General features: G+C 37.7%; 1 protein-coding gene across 3 annotated transcripts in view; it reads left to right on the top strand.

Moving 5' to 3' along the window:
• usp22.L (ubiquitin specific peptidase 22 L homeolog) overlaps positions 1 to 17337 on the top strand; it is a 39650-nt gene that overhangs the window by 5084 nt on the left and 17229 nt on the right. For all 3 annotated transcript variants that reach the window (XM_041575626.1, NM_001092443.1, XM_041575625.1), the window contains 4 exon segments: positions 10998 to 11130; positions 12473 to 12586; positions 14170 to 14214; positions 15613 to 15714. In XM_041575626.1, coding sequence (XP_041431560.1) covers positions 10998 to 11130; positions 12473 to 12586; positions 14170 to 14214; positions 15613 to 15714 — 394 coding nt within the window.

Raw genomic sequence — 17337 nt, forward strand, 5'->3', positions numbered from 1 at the left:
ACAAGATATTTCCTTGTCACCCATGGCATGCATTCACCAATAGGTTACACCAGGGATCCTCAACCTTTTGAACCCGTGAGCAACATTCAGAAGTAAAAGGAGTTGGGGAGCAACACTAGCATGATAAATGTTCTTGGGGTGCCAAATAAGTGATTGGTCATTTGATAGCCCCTGGATTGTCAACCTACATTAAGGCTCGGTTTGGCAGTACACCTGGTTTTTATGAAACCAAAACTAGCCTCCAAGACTGGAATTCAAAAATAAGCACCTGCTTTGAGGCCACTTGGAGCAACATCCAAGGGGTTGGAGAGCAACATGTTGCTCACGAGTTACTAGTTGGGGATCACTGGGTTAAACCCTCCCTTCGGGCCAATGGACAGGAACCTCCCCAAGTTAAAAGTACCTGCCCCTCCTCTACTCACGGTCTTTTAAATCCTTTCCATGGGAACACAGCAGGCAGGAAGGTTCCCCTGGGGTTAAAAGCCCATTCTACCAGGGCATTGGCAAGTTCCTGGGAGATGGAAGCCAAGGCATCGCTAGAAGCAATCTGCAGAGTGGCAAGATGATCATCCATCAAAACATTCATTAAAGTAGAATTCAACCCTTTAGCAAAGGAAACCCTACCCCCACCCCACATTTAACCCCCTTGGTGTATGCTGCCATGGAAGGTGACCGGGAAACAGAAATTAAGGTAAATAATAAAACAATTTCCTGTTTTAGTGCAGTTCAATCATTACATAGAGGTGGACAATTAAATACCTGTAAAGGTATACACAAAAACCATACACAGTCAAGAATCAATGGTCAAAATCCAAAATCAGACTAACTGATATTGTCACACACTGGTCTACATCACCACCTACAAGGGTTAGGAAATCATCCATTTAGATAAGGGGTTGTTCACTTTCAAAAGTTATTTATTTTTTTGTATAGTTCACCAGCAATAAAGATTTTTTTTTTTTTCTTTTTTTTTTCCTATTTTTTTAGTGACCATTTTTCTAATATTAATGCTTACATATTCACTTTTCACCTTCTTATGTCTTTCTGAAACAGCTCTTTGCTAAATGATATATTAGTTGATGCACTTCTTATCTTTGGCCCAGCAGAACCCGTGAGTTTCATTAAAGGCAGCTGATACAATTGATACAATAGTTGATAATATTCCACAGATGTTTCAGAGAAATGTATCCACTAATGTAGCAGATAATAACAGTTCAGAAACTGCACCTGGATTACTGAGCTGCCAGACTGAAACACCAGACAGGAACATTATATTTCAATTTTGGAAAATGGTAAAAAATAAAGTGTAAAGCAACTGATGAAAGTCTTTTTTTCTGGTGAACAATCTGAAACAGAACTGAAAATGTGTTCGGTAGTCAAGGAACCCCTTTAAAAGATTTCCTTTCCATTGTGTATAGCTTACATATACTCCATTCTCCTAATATTCCATTCTCATGTACTACCCTCTGTAGGTAGGACCCTTTGCTTCTACTTCATAATTATAAGCCTTCAAGCTGCAGTTAATATGTGATTAGTCAGACTTTGTGGTGCTTTTGTGAATTGTGTTTAAAGGTTTTCTCAATGCCCAGGTATTTTATGGAAAACTGCTTTTTGTAAGAAATCAGCCGCTCCCCTTCTAAGAAGCTACAGTAGAACCCTGATTTTAAATCCCTGGCATTTATACCATTTTGACTGCAGTCACCTGGGAAATTTAAAATCTGTATTCTACTGTATTTTAGAACAGTACCACAGAATATATGATAATGTGTTATTCTACACCGTCTGCAGCATCTTTAAGATGTTTAGAAAATTATATGTAATTAGTACAATTATATACAACTATTTTTCTATATTTTGTGCATATAGCTTACTTTTTTAAAACAAAAAAATGTCTACAAGAGGGATTTTAAAAGTACGTTTTTCCAGCTTTTTTTTTTTTTTCTACCCAAACTAGATTCACTCTCTATCAGGTTGTCCAGTTATTTTTAACCCCCTCCAACTTCCCAACCGTGCTTCATATTCCAATATTTTCCAAACATGTGACTGATCCTAGAGACGACCTCTTCAGCAGTCATAGGGAACTTTCCTGCAGCACAGTAGTAAGCAAAGTTGCGTATATCATATTGGCAATTTCAGGATGAATTTACTTTGTAGTGTAATGTATGCAAACTAACAGGCAGCCTGTTATAAAAAAAATTATCAGGAATCTTATTGCCGTAGTTCCTATCATTAGATTTCCTTAGTTATTTTGTATAGTTCAGCAATGTCTTATGAAAACATATCCTATAGGAATGCTCTCACAGTGCTTACTGGCTATAGAAGACGGTAAGGTGTTTCTGAACTATATATAATCCATAACATAAATGAGCACCCCTTGTGTAGGTGATATTTCAATCAAAAAAATGTACCTTTAACTGAAAGTAAATAACCAACTGAACAGTGCTATTTAATTTTTTACTCTTATTTGATTTGAGTCCCCTATAAAATATCCACAATGTGGGAGGGATTATGTATTGTGCATACAGATCACTGTGCTAGATCAATAGCGCATATCTGTACTAATTGGTAATCAGCGACACAAATGATTTTATTGGTGTTTCATTATTTTGTGATGGCTGCCTTATCACCCTTTTTTTTTTTTTTTTTTTTTTTTTTTTTTTTTTTTTTTTTTTTTACACGTCCTCTGTGAAGGTTCTCATTCCTCCAGGTCATGGTATATCTATAGTAATAAGTCCGATCAACTGGACTTGCTTTGTTTTCTTTTTCCTTTAGTGCTCTTAATATTTAAAGCAAGTGAGCCTACTGTACAAAAAGTACCTTTGCTAATTCCCAAATTCAGCTGTTGAGGGACCCATATCTTACTGACATTTCCAGCATAACCAATTAACGTTATAAGTGAATGACATGCTGTTGCTGCTCCCATGCAACAGTAGATGTCATCGTACCATCGATTGCATTACATCCAACTCTTTACGGTGCAACCTAGTCTTATTTAAAGGAAAAACTCTTACCAAACACAGACCGCATATTGAAGATGAGGAAGGTTAATTTGAATTTTAAGTCTTGAAGTGGTAGGGTATAGATATAGCAACGTTCATTGAAAAAAGTCCACTCGTAAGGGTTTTTTTTAATTTATGTGATCATGTCAATATTTGATCTTCATACAAACACTGTAGAAATAAAGGTAATGCAATGGACGTAAAAAAAATAACATGGAAAATTTGGCTTGCAATCTATATTGAGCAAAAATTATTTTTTACAGCTATATGCTATGACAGGGCTGTCCAACTGGCATGCGCCCCCCCCTTATGTGGCCCTCCACATCAGTCTGCCTGCTGTGTCTGCTTACCATTTTTAAAATCGAAAAGGTATCACGACAGAGATTAACTGGCCCTGCATTGTTTAAACCTCAAATTCAGACTCTAATCCCCTGTATTGTTCACACCTGTGATCCCCCTGCATTGTTCACACTTGTGACGCCTCTATTTTTCAAATCCTAAAGCCCTGTACTGTTCATACCTGAGACCCAGACTGAAACTGCCCACATTGTTCACCTGTTCACACCTTTTTCAAAATGCTAATGGGGCACCAGCACTGTGTCACTGTATGTAGTACATATTAGACTGGTCCTGATTCCTGTCTCCTGCTCTGTTCCGCCTTCCTTCCCTGTGTCACTGTGTGTGCGCCATACTTTGCCTATTCTTTGCACCCTGTGTTTGCCATACTCTTGCCAGACTTATGATCCTCATGGAACATAAGCCTGGTATTTGTTCTGGGGGTTTGTTAGCATTTGAAAATTATTGTTAGGGGCCCCTAAGGTGTTTAATCATATGCTGGGGTACTGTATTATCCACAGGGGAGGCGGAGGCATGTGGATTTAAGGGTATGCCGGGCCAAGGTAGTTTGGCACCCTGCTTCAATCAGCGCCCCCCTGTCCTGCATTACCATTTACCTCCTTACCATGATGGTTTTTAAATAAAGAAAGCAAGATTTTTTTTTTTTTTCACTTATATTACTACCCCCCTGTACCAGCAAGCCCAGCAGCCATCCATAATACAGCCCCCCTGTACCTGTGCCAGTAGCCATCCATCATACTGCCCCCCATACCTGTGCCAGTAGCCATCCATTATACTGCCCCCATACCTGTACCAGCAAGCCCAGCAGCCATGCATCATACAGCCCCCAATCTTTACTTGTGCCAGCAGCAGCCAAAAATAAATCTGATAACATCAAATTGCCCCCAAGTATTTATGTACCTGTGGCAGTGCCCAGCAGCAACAAACATATGGGCCCCGGCCCAAATCTGTACCTGGCTGTGCCAGCAGGAAGCTTCACACTTTCACAGTAATAGAAAGAATGTCTTCGTTCAGTGCTACTGTGCAAGGCTGAGAGCAGGCTGCCTCTCTCTGCCACCCAATCGCATCAGTGATGTCATTGACGCGTATACGCACATTGCACTGCAGGACCGCATAGCAGGAGCTATTACTTGCTGGCAAGAGGGAGAAGATGAAGGAGGGGGATTCCACCCGACTGAGTGACCATGATTACTGAAACAAATTATTAAATCAACGATGGGGAAAAAAAACAAAAAAACAAATACCCCATTAAAAGTGCGCCCCTCAATGATGGCGTCCTAGTCAGCCGCCTACTCTGCCTACCCCTAGTTCTGGCCCTGATCCCTGCAGTGAGCACCAACCATCTGGTTTTTTGGTGTGCTATTAATGTGTACATGGTCTTGCCATAATATGGGTGTGGTTTAAAGTGGGTGTGGTCTAAAAAACAGGGAGTGGCTAACACTGGCTTCCATTATCGGCTCTCCTCCATGTAGATTAGAAAAATTCCGGCCCTCTGTACCATATAAATTGGACAGCACTGTGCTATGATATTCTTTGAAAAAGCAAGTGCACTCTTGATTCTAATACTATTTTTGACTCCTTTGGCAGAAACCACTGTCTACCAGTCTGACATTCGGAGAATTTTTTTTTTTTACTTGGCTATTCTAGAACCCTTTGCTTTTGTGACAGATGTTTTCACACTATCCTTAAGTGCCCTCTGGTAGAATGATGAATTGTGAATCGCTGGTGCTACAACCCATGTGTTGCTTCAGTCTCAATCACTTGAAGTGGCCTCAAGAGGAGAAGACTGACGCAACGCATGTGTTTTACCACCAGTGATTCACATTATTGCTGTCACTTATTCTTAGGGATGCACCGAATCCGGGATTCGGTTCGGGATTCAACCTTTTTCAGCAGGAATCGGATTTGGCCGAATCCTTCTACTGAACTGAATCCTAATTTGCATATGCAAATTAGGGGGGAGGGAAATTGTGACTTTTTGTCAGAAAACAAGGAAGTAAAAAAAAAAGTTTCCCTTTCCCATCCCTAATTTGCATATCCAAATTAGGCTTTGGTTCAGTATTTGGACTAATTTTTCGCAAAGGATTCGGGGGTTCAGCCGGCCGAATCCAAAAAAGTGGATTCGGTCCATCCTTATTTATTTTGTCACTTATGTAAAACTAGACCTAAATGGGGAAAAGTTTTTTTTTTTTCTAAATATAGTCCTATCTTTTTAAAGAATTCACCTTGCAAAAAAAACAAAAAAAAACAGGAAGATGTCAAAAGCTTGAAGTTTTCTAAAAAAAAAAAAAAATCTGTGAAAATCAAAGATATTTTTAAATACAAGAATATACAACGAGCTTGGGAAAGTCCATATGAAAATTCTAGACTTGTATATATCAAAAACCTGCTATAGTACAATACCAATGGTTTAAAGCACCACACTAGAAATAAACATACCTTCGACTGTGAGGCCAGAAAAGCCAGTCTGTTTTCACATGAAATTTTCTCCCTTGACAGAGAATTGCTGACATAGAAAACACTTATACAGCCCTTGGCTTTGCCAGTTACCATTGCATCTGTACAGTGATATGGTGTGCTTTGTTTAGGGGGGGGGGACTTGCCTTGTGTGCACAGTGACAGGCTGATTTTATTGTTTCTGGCAATATTCACTGGAGGCATTCACATAGCATAACAGCAAGACCCCATATTTTTTTGAAAATATGTTCATGGGTAAATGTCTTTACTTCAAAATGCAAATCTTTGCTATATTTTGATTTTTTTGCTCCCATGTTTCCTTAGGCCTGTAGAGACATGAAAATATTCTTGTGCATATAAGTTTTCATAGCTGATGCATTGTATACTAAATTACTACACCCTGCCTGTTTGTTATGAATGGTAAAAGCTCCAGGGAAGCGTTATAATTTTTATTAAGTGCACATACTGACATTTAAATTGTGTAAGCATGTCTTTCTACTGAACCCAACATCCATACCCAGTGAGTTTACACACAAAATACTGGATTTGTGACATGACTTTTCTACTCCAAACGTCAAATGTTTGTTATAGGAGTGGTATTTACAGTATGCAATTTCTAAAAACTGCATCAAAGTTTAGATTTTATTTCCCACGTGCCCTTTTTGTACCAAGATAACATTTTTAATATGGGTAGGCTTAGCAAAGTATGTGGCCTGTAAAGACCCTAAGATGTAAATAGAGCATAGACGTTTCCTTGACTGACACTTTGCTGCAACAAACAGAAGATACTTACTATGAACTTGTTTTCTGGGGTCCATTAGATGTCATAGGGCTTTTACAATAGACCAATATCTATAGTGAAAGCCTAGTAAGTGGTGGACCCCACAAAACCATATAGTTTGTACACGTTCTAATATTCAAAATTAACTTTTTTTTTTTTTTCCAACTCCAAACTGCTAAACTACAAATCTTTGTATTTATGGTTTGTAAAATGTCTGAAGATCAAAGATCAATCCTTGTATTTGAAAAAGAACTGCATAAATGCATTGCTTTACCAAACTATGGCAGTGACGCACTATTTTTTTGAATACAGTTGACGGCAAAACACAAGTACAAATAAAATCCAAAGCTGTAAAAATATTATTATTATTATTATGGTGATATTACTACTCAAAATATCAGTTTCACTTGTCTTACTCAACAGTATGGGGCAGATTTATCAAGGGTCGAATTCCGAAGTAATGGGAGTTTTTTTGAACTCCCATAACTTTGAAATTCGAATAAAAAAAGACCAACTGAAAAGTTTTTTTTTTTGCTGGTGAATAGGCTGTATTCGATCGTTCGAATCGAAGTAAGATCAAATTCGATCAAATTCGATTTGAAGTCCACCAATTGACTCCATATAGGTTCTAGGAGGTCCCCCATAGGCTAAAACAACAATTCTGCAGGTTTTAGGTGGCGAATGGTTGAAGTCAAAGTTTTAAAGAGACTGTACCGCACTAGGATACCAACACCAGTAACATCTAGTTACACCACTGCCCCTATCTGCTTGTCACCCCTTATACTAATAACTAAAGGCTTATGCTCCGAGCAGGGTCAAACTTTCTTCAGAACGCCAATGTAACCTCCTACAGTCGTCGTCTGCCTTTTACTGTTCAGTGTGTGTTAAAGAGGTTGGTGGGAACACTCCAAGGCTAAATGTCTACACTACAAATACAATTTAACTGCAACTGATCTGGCAAAATGATCTACGAGCATACAAGAGAGGGGATTGATCATCAATGAACATCACCCGGCAGTGCATTCCACAACCTCACTGTCCTGACTATGAAGAACCCCCTACATTGCTTCAAATGAAAGTTCTTTTCTTCTATTCTAAAGGGGTGGCCTCTGGTACAGTGATCCACTTTGTGGGTAAAAAGGTCCCCTGCTATTTGTCTATAATGTCCTCTAATGTACTTGTAAAGTGTAATCGTCCCCTCGCAAGCGCTTTTTTTCCAGAGAAAACAGCCCCAGCCATGACAGTCTACCCACATAATTTAAGTTTAGTTGCACTCTATCCAGCTCATTTATATCCCTCTTAAGGACTGAAGTCCAAAACTGCACTCCAGATGAGGCCTCACCAGGGACCTATAAAGAGGCATAATTATGTTTTCATCCCTTGAGTTAATGCCCTTTTTTGTGCAAGACGGAACTTTATTTGCTTTAGTAGCCACAGAATGAAACTGCCCAGAATTAGACAACCTACAAAAACCCCTTGATCCTTCTCATTTAAGGAAACTCCCAACACACTGCCATTTAGTGTATAACTTGCATTTGTATTATTTTTGCCTTGAATTTATCAACATTGAACCTCATTTTCCAGTTTGCTGCCCAGTTTCCCAACTTAACCAGATCACTCTGCAAAGTGGCAGCATCCTGCATGGAACCTATAGTTCTGCACAATTTAGTTCTTGGCATTGAAATGGTACTTTCAATGCCCACCTCCATGTCATTAATAAACAAGTTGAAAAACAAGGGACTTAGTTGGACACTGGTCCAATTAGAAAATGTTCCATTTACCACCACTCTTTGTAGTCTATCTTTTAGCCAGTTCTCTATCCAGGTACAAATACTATGTTCCAGGCCAACATTCCTTAATTTAACCATTAACCTTTTGTGTGGCACTGTATCAAATGCTTTAGCAAAGTCTAAGTAAATCACATCCACTGCCATCCCAGAATCAAAGTCCCTGCTTACCTTCTCATAAAAAGAAATTAAGTTAGTCTGGCAAGATCAATTACGCATAGTATCTTGGTAAATGCATGTATTTTTGAAAAACAGGTTTTATAAAGTTATGATGATAAAATTGTCAATCCACCATAGCATGTCAAGGTATACCCCCCCCCCATCATGTTAGTTCTGACTGTTAACCTCTGGTCATATATTTCCTAGACTGCCATCTCCATGCATGGTAGCATTTATTGGAAGAAAAGTGCCTCCAGACCTGGCCATTGATCACCGTTGCAGGCCTGGTCCTCCCTGCCATTAACTTTTATAAGTAGGCAGATTACCAAGGTTTTTAAAGGCCTAATCCTCCCCCCGCATGTGGCTTTTAATTCAATATCAAGAATGGTGACAGGAACGTTTTAGGGTGCTTTGCCTGCCTGTGGTCAGTTGCAGCTATGTGTCGGCCTAATGGGAACTACATAACACTGCTAGTAACTGTTATTAAAACATTTTGAAAAATATATTTATTTGTTTGAAAATAGTTTTGAATGGTATAATAAATTGCATGCCATGTAGTATTAAAAAATAAATTCACCACAAAATCATGTCTGTAAGATATTCTGAAAGCTGAAAAAAGAGAACAGTACCACTTGCATTATCCTGAGCAAGCAAGAAGGTCTTCATTTGACTATAGGTATCTGGCCAGTTGTTGATGGCTGATTGCCATAACCAGAAAGTGAGCTTTTTTTTTTTTCTTTCTGTTTTAAAGGGGTTGTTCGTCTTCCAAACACCTTTTTCAGTTCAATTGTTTTCCAATTGTTCCCTAGAAGTAAAGAGTTTTTTCAATTGCTTTCCATTTTTTATCTTTTACCGTTTTTTTCAAAATCTATGTTTAAAGTTAAATGTCCCTGTCTCTTGTGTTTGAGTCTGGCCGCTCAGTAATTCAGGTACAGATTCTGAACTGTCACAATTTTGCAGCATTTAGTTGATACATTTCTCAGCAGCATCTCTGGAATATCAGTAACTATTGTATCAATCGTAACAGCTGCCTGTAATGAAACTCAGGGATTCTGACAAAGATAAGAAAGCTATAAACTAAATGTATCCATTTAGAACAGTTTACAGGGTCGGCGGCCCCCCCTCCCAGAGCTGCTTTAGAAGGTGAAAATGCAATGTTACACTTCAATATTAAAAAAAGTTCACACATAAAAAATAGAAAGTAATTGGAAAAAGTATGTATTTTTGGTGAACTGTCTAAAGCTAACTGAACTGAAAAAAATGTTTGAAGGTGAACAACCCCTTTAAGATATATCCAGTTTTTCAAAAAATGGTTACAAATTTCTATTACAAATCACTGCGTAACCAAAAGAATTAACACCACACAGTTATCTGCATTTCAGTGCTTCGTTGACAGATATGGTTATTTTTTTTATAAAACTGTTACTGTTGTAATGTTTTTATTACCTCCTGTAATTTTCCCTATCCCCACGTAATGAAAAAGCGAATTTCCATTTTGACTGGTCACTCAGGACTCGGATTATGATACTATAAACTGTCTTATGATGATAAATATTTGAGAAAAAAATATGTCCAGTTTGTAAATAACAATTGTGAATTTTAGATGCCAAACTCAGTGTTTCTGACCTCATGGTGGTGTAGAACTACTGGAGTTAACACCAGGTATTCTGACTAACCTAGCTAGGTTTATGAAAGGAGCATATGTAAACATGCTTTTATCCACCTTGATTCACCTGTTCTGTGAGATCTTGAAGATAGGGGGGAGTAGTAAATGTATCCGCTTTAAGCGCCTGCAGTCTAGGATTCCAAAGTACTCCGATTAGATCAATACATTACCTAATGGCACATTAAAACTGTTCACAATTTGCTGACACATGGGAACTGTGGAGTCTTAAGATAATAGATTTTATACTAGATCCTAGAGCATTGCTGCGGAAGTTCTAACGTTTTTACACACTTGGCCACTGCAGTGCTGCATTGCAGAACATCTCTAGTCTGTACATGCATGCTAATAAGCGTATAATTGTTTTGTAAAGGTAAACTTTATCCGAAATTTGGCTAATAATGCAGACATTGAGGCCACCACTTATACCTTTACACCAAACTCAAACCTTTATAGCCATTAGCCTGTTTTTTTTTTTTTTAATATGATCATGTTGGGCCACCCCTCAGTCTTTTTGAATTTATAATATGAAATGTATGGTTTCCCAAATGCTCCTTTAGAGCTACGACAGAGTAGTTTTAAAATTGCCAAAGTCAAACCTTTTAAATATAGACAACTAAGGTGTTAAACACCTATCTGGTGCCCAGCCTGATGTGGAAGACATTTGGAAATATTGTGACTGCTGAAAACTACCCTTGCCCTTTAAATGTTTGATTTGAATTAATGCATCCATACAAATTAGTTTGTGCAGCATAAAGTTTCCTTAAGGTTTTTATTTTTCTGTTTAATTCCAGGCTAAGTCGTGCATCTGTCATATGTGTGGAGCTCACTTGAACAGACTTCACTCTTGTCTCTACTGTGTTTTCTTTGGCTGCTTTACGAAGAAACATATTCACGAACACGCAAAAAATAAGAGACACAATCTGGGTAAGAGATTAAGAATTAATAAAGATCACATTATGACTGGCAAAAAAATGCTAAATTGTCTTCTCATAATGTCTTACAGGGGCATTATTCACATACTGAACGCTGTTTGCACGTGAAATTTTGTTACCAGATGACCATTAAGGTCTTTTATTGTACCATACTGTATTTATGTCTGATAGGGAGTTTACCTGTGTTGATCACCTGTTTGGTATATATTGCGTCAGGCTATCACAGGAGTATCTGTTATGGAAGTATTGGGTGAAAAAATAGTCACTCCTTAAAGGAGAACAAAACCTCCCTAAGACAGAGAAACCCCTGCACTGAGCCCCATTGCCTGTCCCCTGCTCTCCAAAATGTAGAAGATGGTACTGGAGAACTCTGCATCGATTGGCCTGGGTTACATCCATGGACAATTTTTCAAGTAACAGACTATTTGGGGAGGGTGGATAATTGAGCTTAGTGCATGGGGATTTTCTCTTTGTGGGAGGTTTAGTTCTCCTTTAATGCACTGCTTCAAAGAAACTCGTTTTACCTAAATGTGTATATATAAGGCTAAAGCCACATAGGGCTTAAAATTGGCCTGCTGGAATATACAGAGAATCAGCCCCTACATTTGCATTAACCTCCATTCCTGCCAGAGCAAATGGGTTAGCCCAGCTGCACGCACATGTGGAGGATTTTGGTAGAAAAATGTTGCATTCTTTCACCAGAATCAGCCCTATGTGCCTGCTCCCCGGCTGACGCAAGTCAAGACAGGAGGCTAATGCCAGCATAGGGGGTGATTCTTGACCTGTGTATTTCAGCATGAATTCATATTGGTGTCAAAAATCCTGATTAATTTTTTGTTGAATTGTGGTATGGTGATCCGCATTACGGAAAAATCACAAAGATGGAATATCCCATATACAATAATAGATAATCAGTCTCAGAAATGTGTGTATGGTGTATAGAGGTGAAAATCAATTGAAGGCACTGAAAAACCCTGTTATCTAAACGGTTCTAGGCCATTTGTTATGCCCTTCAACTGTGCCTATCTATAGTGTTTTACTGCTAAACAAGGTACCAAGCCCTTCAATGATAGGCTCAGTTGAATGTGAGGAAGCTACAACCTCTAATTTGACTATGTTAAGGTAATATTATGTGGTAGTAGGCACTGTTGACTGAAGAGTTGAAAGACTGGCCTAGAATAATTTAGATAATTGTGCATTTTAGAGTTGGGTGTGTTTAGTTCCTGTGTTTTCTGAGCAGACATTAGAGAGTGATTGAGTCACTTAAATGTAATAACTTGAATATATAAAAGTTACATTTCTGTTTATAGTCTTTGCCTACTTTGTCTTTACAGCTATAGATCTGTTGTATGGGGGTATATACTGCTTTATGTGTCAAGATTATATATATGACAAAGATATGGAGCAAGTTGCCAAAGAAGAACAACGAAAAGCTTGGAAATTGCAAGGTAGGCTGTTATGATAAAGGCACATTTGTATAGATACATTATGTGCTACTGTTTGCAATTGATTTTACTTAATTATTATTATTATTAGCTGTCAGTTTTCCAGGGAAGGATACTTCTATAACTCTAAAATGTTACAATGTATAACTTTGTTTCAAGAAAATCTGTACATTTTTGAAAATATATTTTTTTCACTGAAACATGATTGCTGGTGAACACTTCATTTGTGAATGGGTACATTTTATATAGGACCCACTGTTTTTGGTTCTAGATGTGATCGGCACCCCTTTTATTTCACACCAAGTTTACAACTACATGAAAATGGTGTTCTACCAGTCACTCAAGTTTCAAGAAAAATAATAATGTCTTTGCCACATTTGAGGTTTTCCCTTTGATGGCTTGGTTCTCTTTTATTCCATGTAACATACACTAGATGTTAATGGAGTACACATGAGTCAATATTGATGCGGATGTTGGATGATCTGTAGCTATTGGGCTTTTTTTGGTTTCTGTTCCTTTCATAGATATCACTTTTCTTGCCACAGCCCCTAGCGCTGCACATCATAGCATCCACTGCCTGATTCATTCAAAAAATGTAAACTATTGAGGCTATTTTTGAAGAGTTCAAAGTACATATATGAATATACTGGGTGTTACAATAGGCAGTAGTTTGCCGGAAATTCTACGGTACACTTCCTGGCCTGCAAAATGTTGAAAGGGAGACCATTGAAATTGACGAGGGGTGCTCCCAAGTTTTTTAAAAGATGCATGAGGACACTCACACTGGTGATAGTTTCCTTAGTGGCCATATAGTTAACAGCCCCACATATATCAAGTGTGAACAGCATAAAGCGCACAAATCCATAAACTAAATTCATAAAACTCCATAATGCCACATTTAGGCATTTTGGCAATTTTATTTAAACATTGGAACTTTCAAAAAGCCGTGTCTCAAATGCAAAAGATAACCCATTGAATCTGAGTCCATCTGCAGTTGCTTTGTGATGGTGTAATGTCTGGCACGTTTCACTTGTCGGCTTCCATAGAGGACAGATTTTACCTGTGCTTTTAATGAATATACTTGACAAGCTCCAGGTGAGTCCGTATAGAGATGCACATATTTAGAGCCCTGTAAGTAGCCAGTTTTACCAGATCAGTTTCTTCTTAATCCATGACTTTGCACATACTGGAAGAAATGACTTGTGGGGACACACTATGATTCCATTGTTCTCGATCTTTCTCCTATATGTTAGCAGTGGCCATTAAAAAATTTACTAAAGTCTTATTTTTGCACGTGTTGACTACAAAGTGTAACCGTATTGTCCTGATGTGGTGTTGTTTGTTCCAGCCTAAGCTGCTGATCTTTTGCATTTAAGGCTTGGTTCCTCTAACTCAGAGAGGGCTGAGATCAGTCAAAATTGGGGCTGCTTTCCATTTCAAATTTGTGTTTTGTTTTTTTTTTCGTTTAAATATACATTTTATATTGTAAGTGTAGTTGAAGTCTGGTTTTGTCTTGCACATTCGTTTTTTTTCCTGTGTATTTGTTACTATTTTAAAATATTTTTTTCCTTCCCCTTTCTCTACAGTTTTCTCCCCTGCACTGGTTTCTCCATACCAGTATACAATGACTGGTAAGTTGATACTTCTACGATAAAACATCTTTTTGTTACTTATGATTGTGTGACTATTAAAGTAATCACAAAGAAAGAGCAGACCTTGTTATCTGGATGGCAGAATCAGAATTTCCAAATACCTTAATCATTTAGGCAAGCAGTCAAACCAGCTGAGAACGGATTTATATTGAGTGAGGGAGGGGGAGAATAAATCCACAGGATGGCCTTTAAAGTATCCAACCAATTGGTCTGTGAGCTACGTCTGTGGATGGTGTATGATGGGCCATGCTTGCATTGAGTAAATACTTAATGCTTGTTTGCTGAAAATAACAATCAGATTTGCAGGAAGTCACGATGAAACCACTGCTTCTTACACCCTTATTTGCCAGGGTATTCACAGCTGAAATTTTCACTAGGATAAATGAACTGCGAACCATTAGTATTGCAATATGAGATAAACCTAGAGAATAACGTACATGTCCAGATGGTTGGGCATTATCATTATCACTAAAGTTGCCGTAATAAATTAAGCTGTGTAATTATTTGAATTCCTGTGTTTTTTTATTTTTATTTATTTTATTTTTTTGTCTTGCCTTAATATAGTTACATATATGTTTAGTACAAAATATTGACTGAGTGTAACCCTATATTCTTTCCAATGGTCAGTGGGTACAGGGTTTTGGTCACCCTATCTGGTGAGGTGTATGAAAAACAAATGAATGAGCCTTCAGCAGTACATACTGTTATGTGTACAGTGTATTGGCGAATGACAAAATTGAGCCTAGTGTGTATTTCCTAAAAACTTGTATAGTTATAATTTTGCAACACGGTATAAGGTGGTTAATACCCAGAATGAAAATGTATTTGTCCTGATAACAAATATGATTTGTATTACACACTTAAACCTTACAGAGATCTCAAACTGAACTGACAAAGTAGAAAGACTGTAGGATAGTGTTTTTTTTTTTTTGTTTTTAATAAATATACATTTTTATAGCACCATTTTTTCTTGCTGGTTAGTGCACATTTGTCACGTCAGTTTGACTTTATAGCTGCGACATTCGCTGTTATTTCAAGCAAGTTGTATGATGAGGGAACTCATAACTATCAAAACTGAATATTTTTGAATAGCAGACATTCTGTTGAATTCTTATTTGAATAATACAAATTCTACTGAGCAGGGCCCCTCTATCTCCTGTTTCAGAATATTTTTGCAAGCAATTTGATGTTGGATTTCTTCTATTGTACAACACTGAGGAATATGTTGAGGCTTTATAAATGTTTATTAAAAAGATGTTTTTAAAAGAAACAGTGGTGTCAGAATTTCCCATTTCTTTTCAACTGGGATCGTAGAGGTCAGAGTATGAATTTACGTTGATAGACGTGTTTATTTCAGTTTTTTTTTTTTTATTTTAGGAGTTGGAGAAAAGTATTCAACGTGGGAGCCAACAAAGCGGGAACTAGAGCTGTTACAGCATAACCCCAAGAGAAGAAAAATTACCACAAATTGTACTATAGGTAAGAGAGATTCATTAATGCCAACCAAGAGGAAACTTTCATAACTATCGTAAACAATGCCCAATGCAGAGTGAATAAAACTTAAAGCACTTCTGCTTAGCTGTGTTTAGGTGGTGACATTTTACAGAGGTTCCCAAAGAGCTGCAGATTCAAATGAGTACAATCCTATGTGTCTTGCTTTACCGGCCACCTTCGTTGTAAAATTGATTGCCTGGTCATGTTCAAAGTCCTAGGTGTAATTCTTCTTTACTTGCATTTGCAAGGTGGAATTCTCATGCCATGTTCTAGATGGGTCCTCCAAAACCACTCTGCGCAAGCTTTTTTTTTTTTTTTTTTGTGCTGCACCAATCAAACTATCTGAACAGGATCATTTCACCTGTAACTGGACACTTGTTCGATCATCTCTTCCATTTACTATACACCCCAAGATGTTGCTTCTTGAAACCTACTATATCAAAATGGCTTCCCCTATTCAGTATGATACTTATGGTGGGAGAAGGCATTCTTCATAACAAACAGATTTTGCGTGGGATTAAGAAACCCCCAGTACTGTTTCTTTTTATGCCGGACTTGGAAATTTCTTACTTGCAAAGGAATCTATGGACATCAAATTGTATCTACAGTAATCTGATATAAAACTCTACCCACTTACTGCTATTACTTTTGAATTTTGTTTTAGTGATTTTCTTGCTTTTGTAGTACCGTTGATAGTGTACATATATACAATACAATTTTTTTATTTTATTTTTTTATTTTATTTTTTTTATTTTTATTTTTTTTAGATTGTTTGTCTCTTTACTGGATGTAATGCTAAAAGTAGACCCTGTATTGTCAATCTGTACTCTGCCACCATTGGGGGCTCTATACTGGTAGAAATGAGTTGTAATGAATGCCTAGTTCAGAAAAATATTTCTGAACTATTTTTGAATTTTTGTTTCTTGAAAGCTTGCATTCTCAATTACTTTTTACCTCTATACTTCTAACCTTGGGGACTGTGCTGACCACTTGTGCCACTTGTGTATCTCAGGTGATATTGTTTCACTCAGTTTCTCATCTCACGTCTTTACACCCTGGCTTTGTTTTGTTTCTGATGTGTGGCATGTCATGGTATCCCTATCCCCAGACACACAAATATAGTTCCCAAAAGCTTTCACTAGTGTGGATTTTCATACCTGGAAATCTATAAACCCAATTTTTATGTAACCTATAGGTGTATCCATTTAGGATTTACCTGTCAATAAGAAGTAATTGCACAGCATATACATAATTCTGACTGAACTTTGCAATTGATCACAGCATTGTCCATTTTGTATATTATCTTGCAGGACATTGCATGCTTAAAGTATAATATATTGCTGCTAGTATCACAGACCTTCTTATGTGTTTGGTGCCCCCAATCTGCTGTTGCACATTTTTATATAAATATAAGCCTATTTTAAATTGAGTAAAACTTGCCCTAAATATGAGCTTTACCCCAATGATGTGCTCTGGATAAGAGGGGTTGAGCCCTTGCAATGGTGTGGAGGCAGGATGTTGTGCAACTGTAAGCAATACACAATAGTTGCGCGTCCCCACAGGGACAAAAGCATACACAGTGTCTACGAAGATACACCCAGCTTTCAG

The sequence above is a fragment of the Xenopus laevis genome, chromosome 9_10L (genome assembly GCF_017654675.1).
Source record: "Xenopus laevis strain J_2021 chromosome 9_10L, Xenopus_laevis_v10.1, whole genome shotgun sequence".
NCBI lineage: Eukaryota > Metazoa > Chordata > Amphibia > Anura > Pipidae > Xenopus > Xenopus laevis.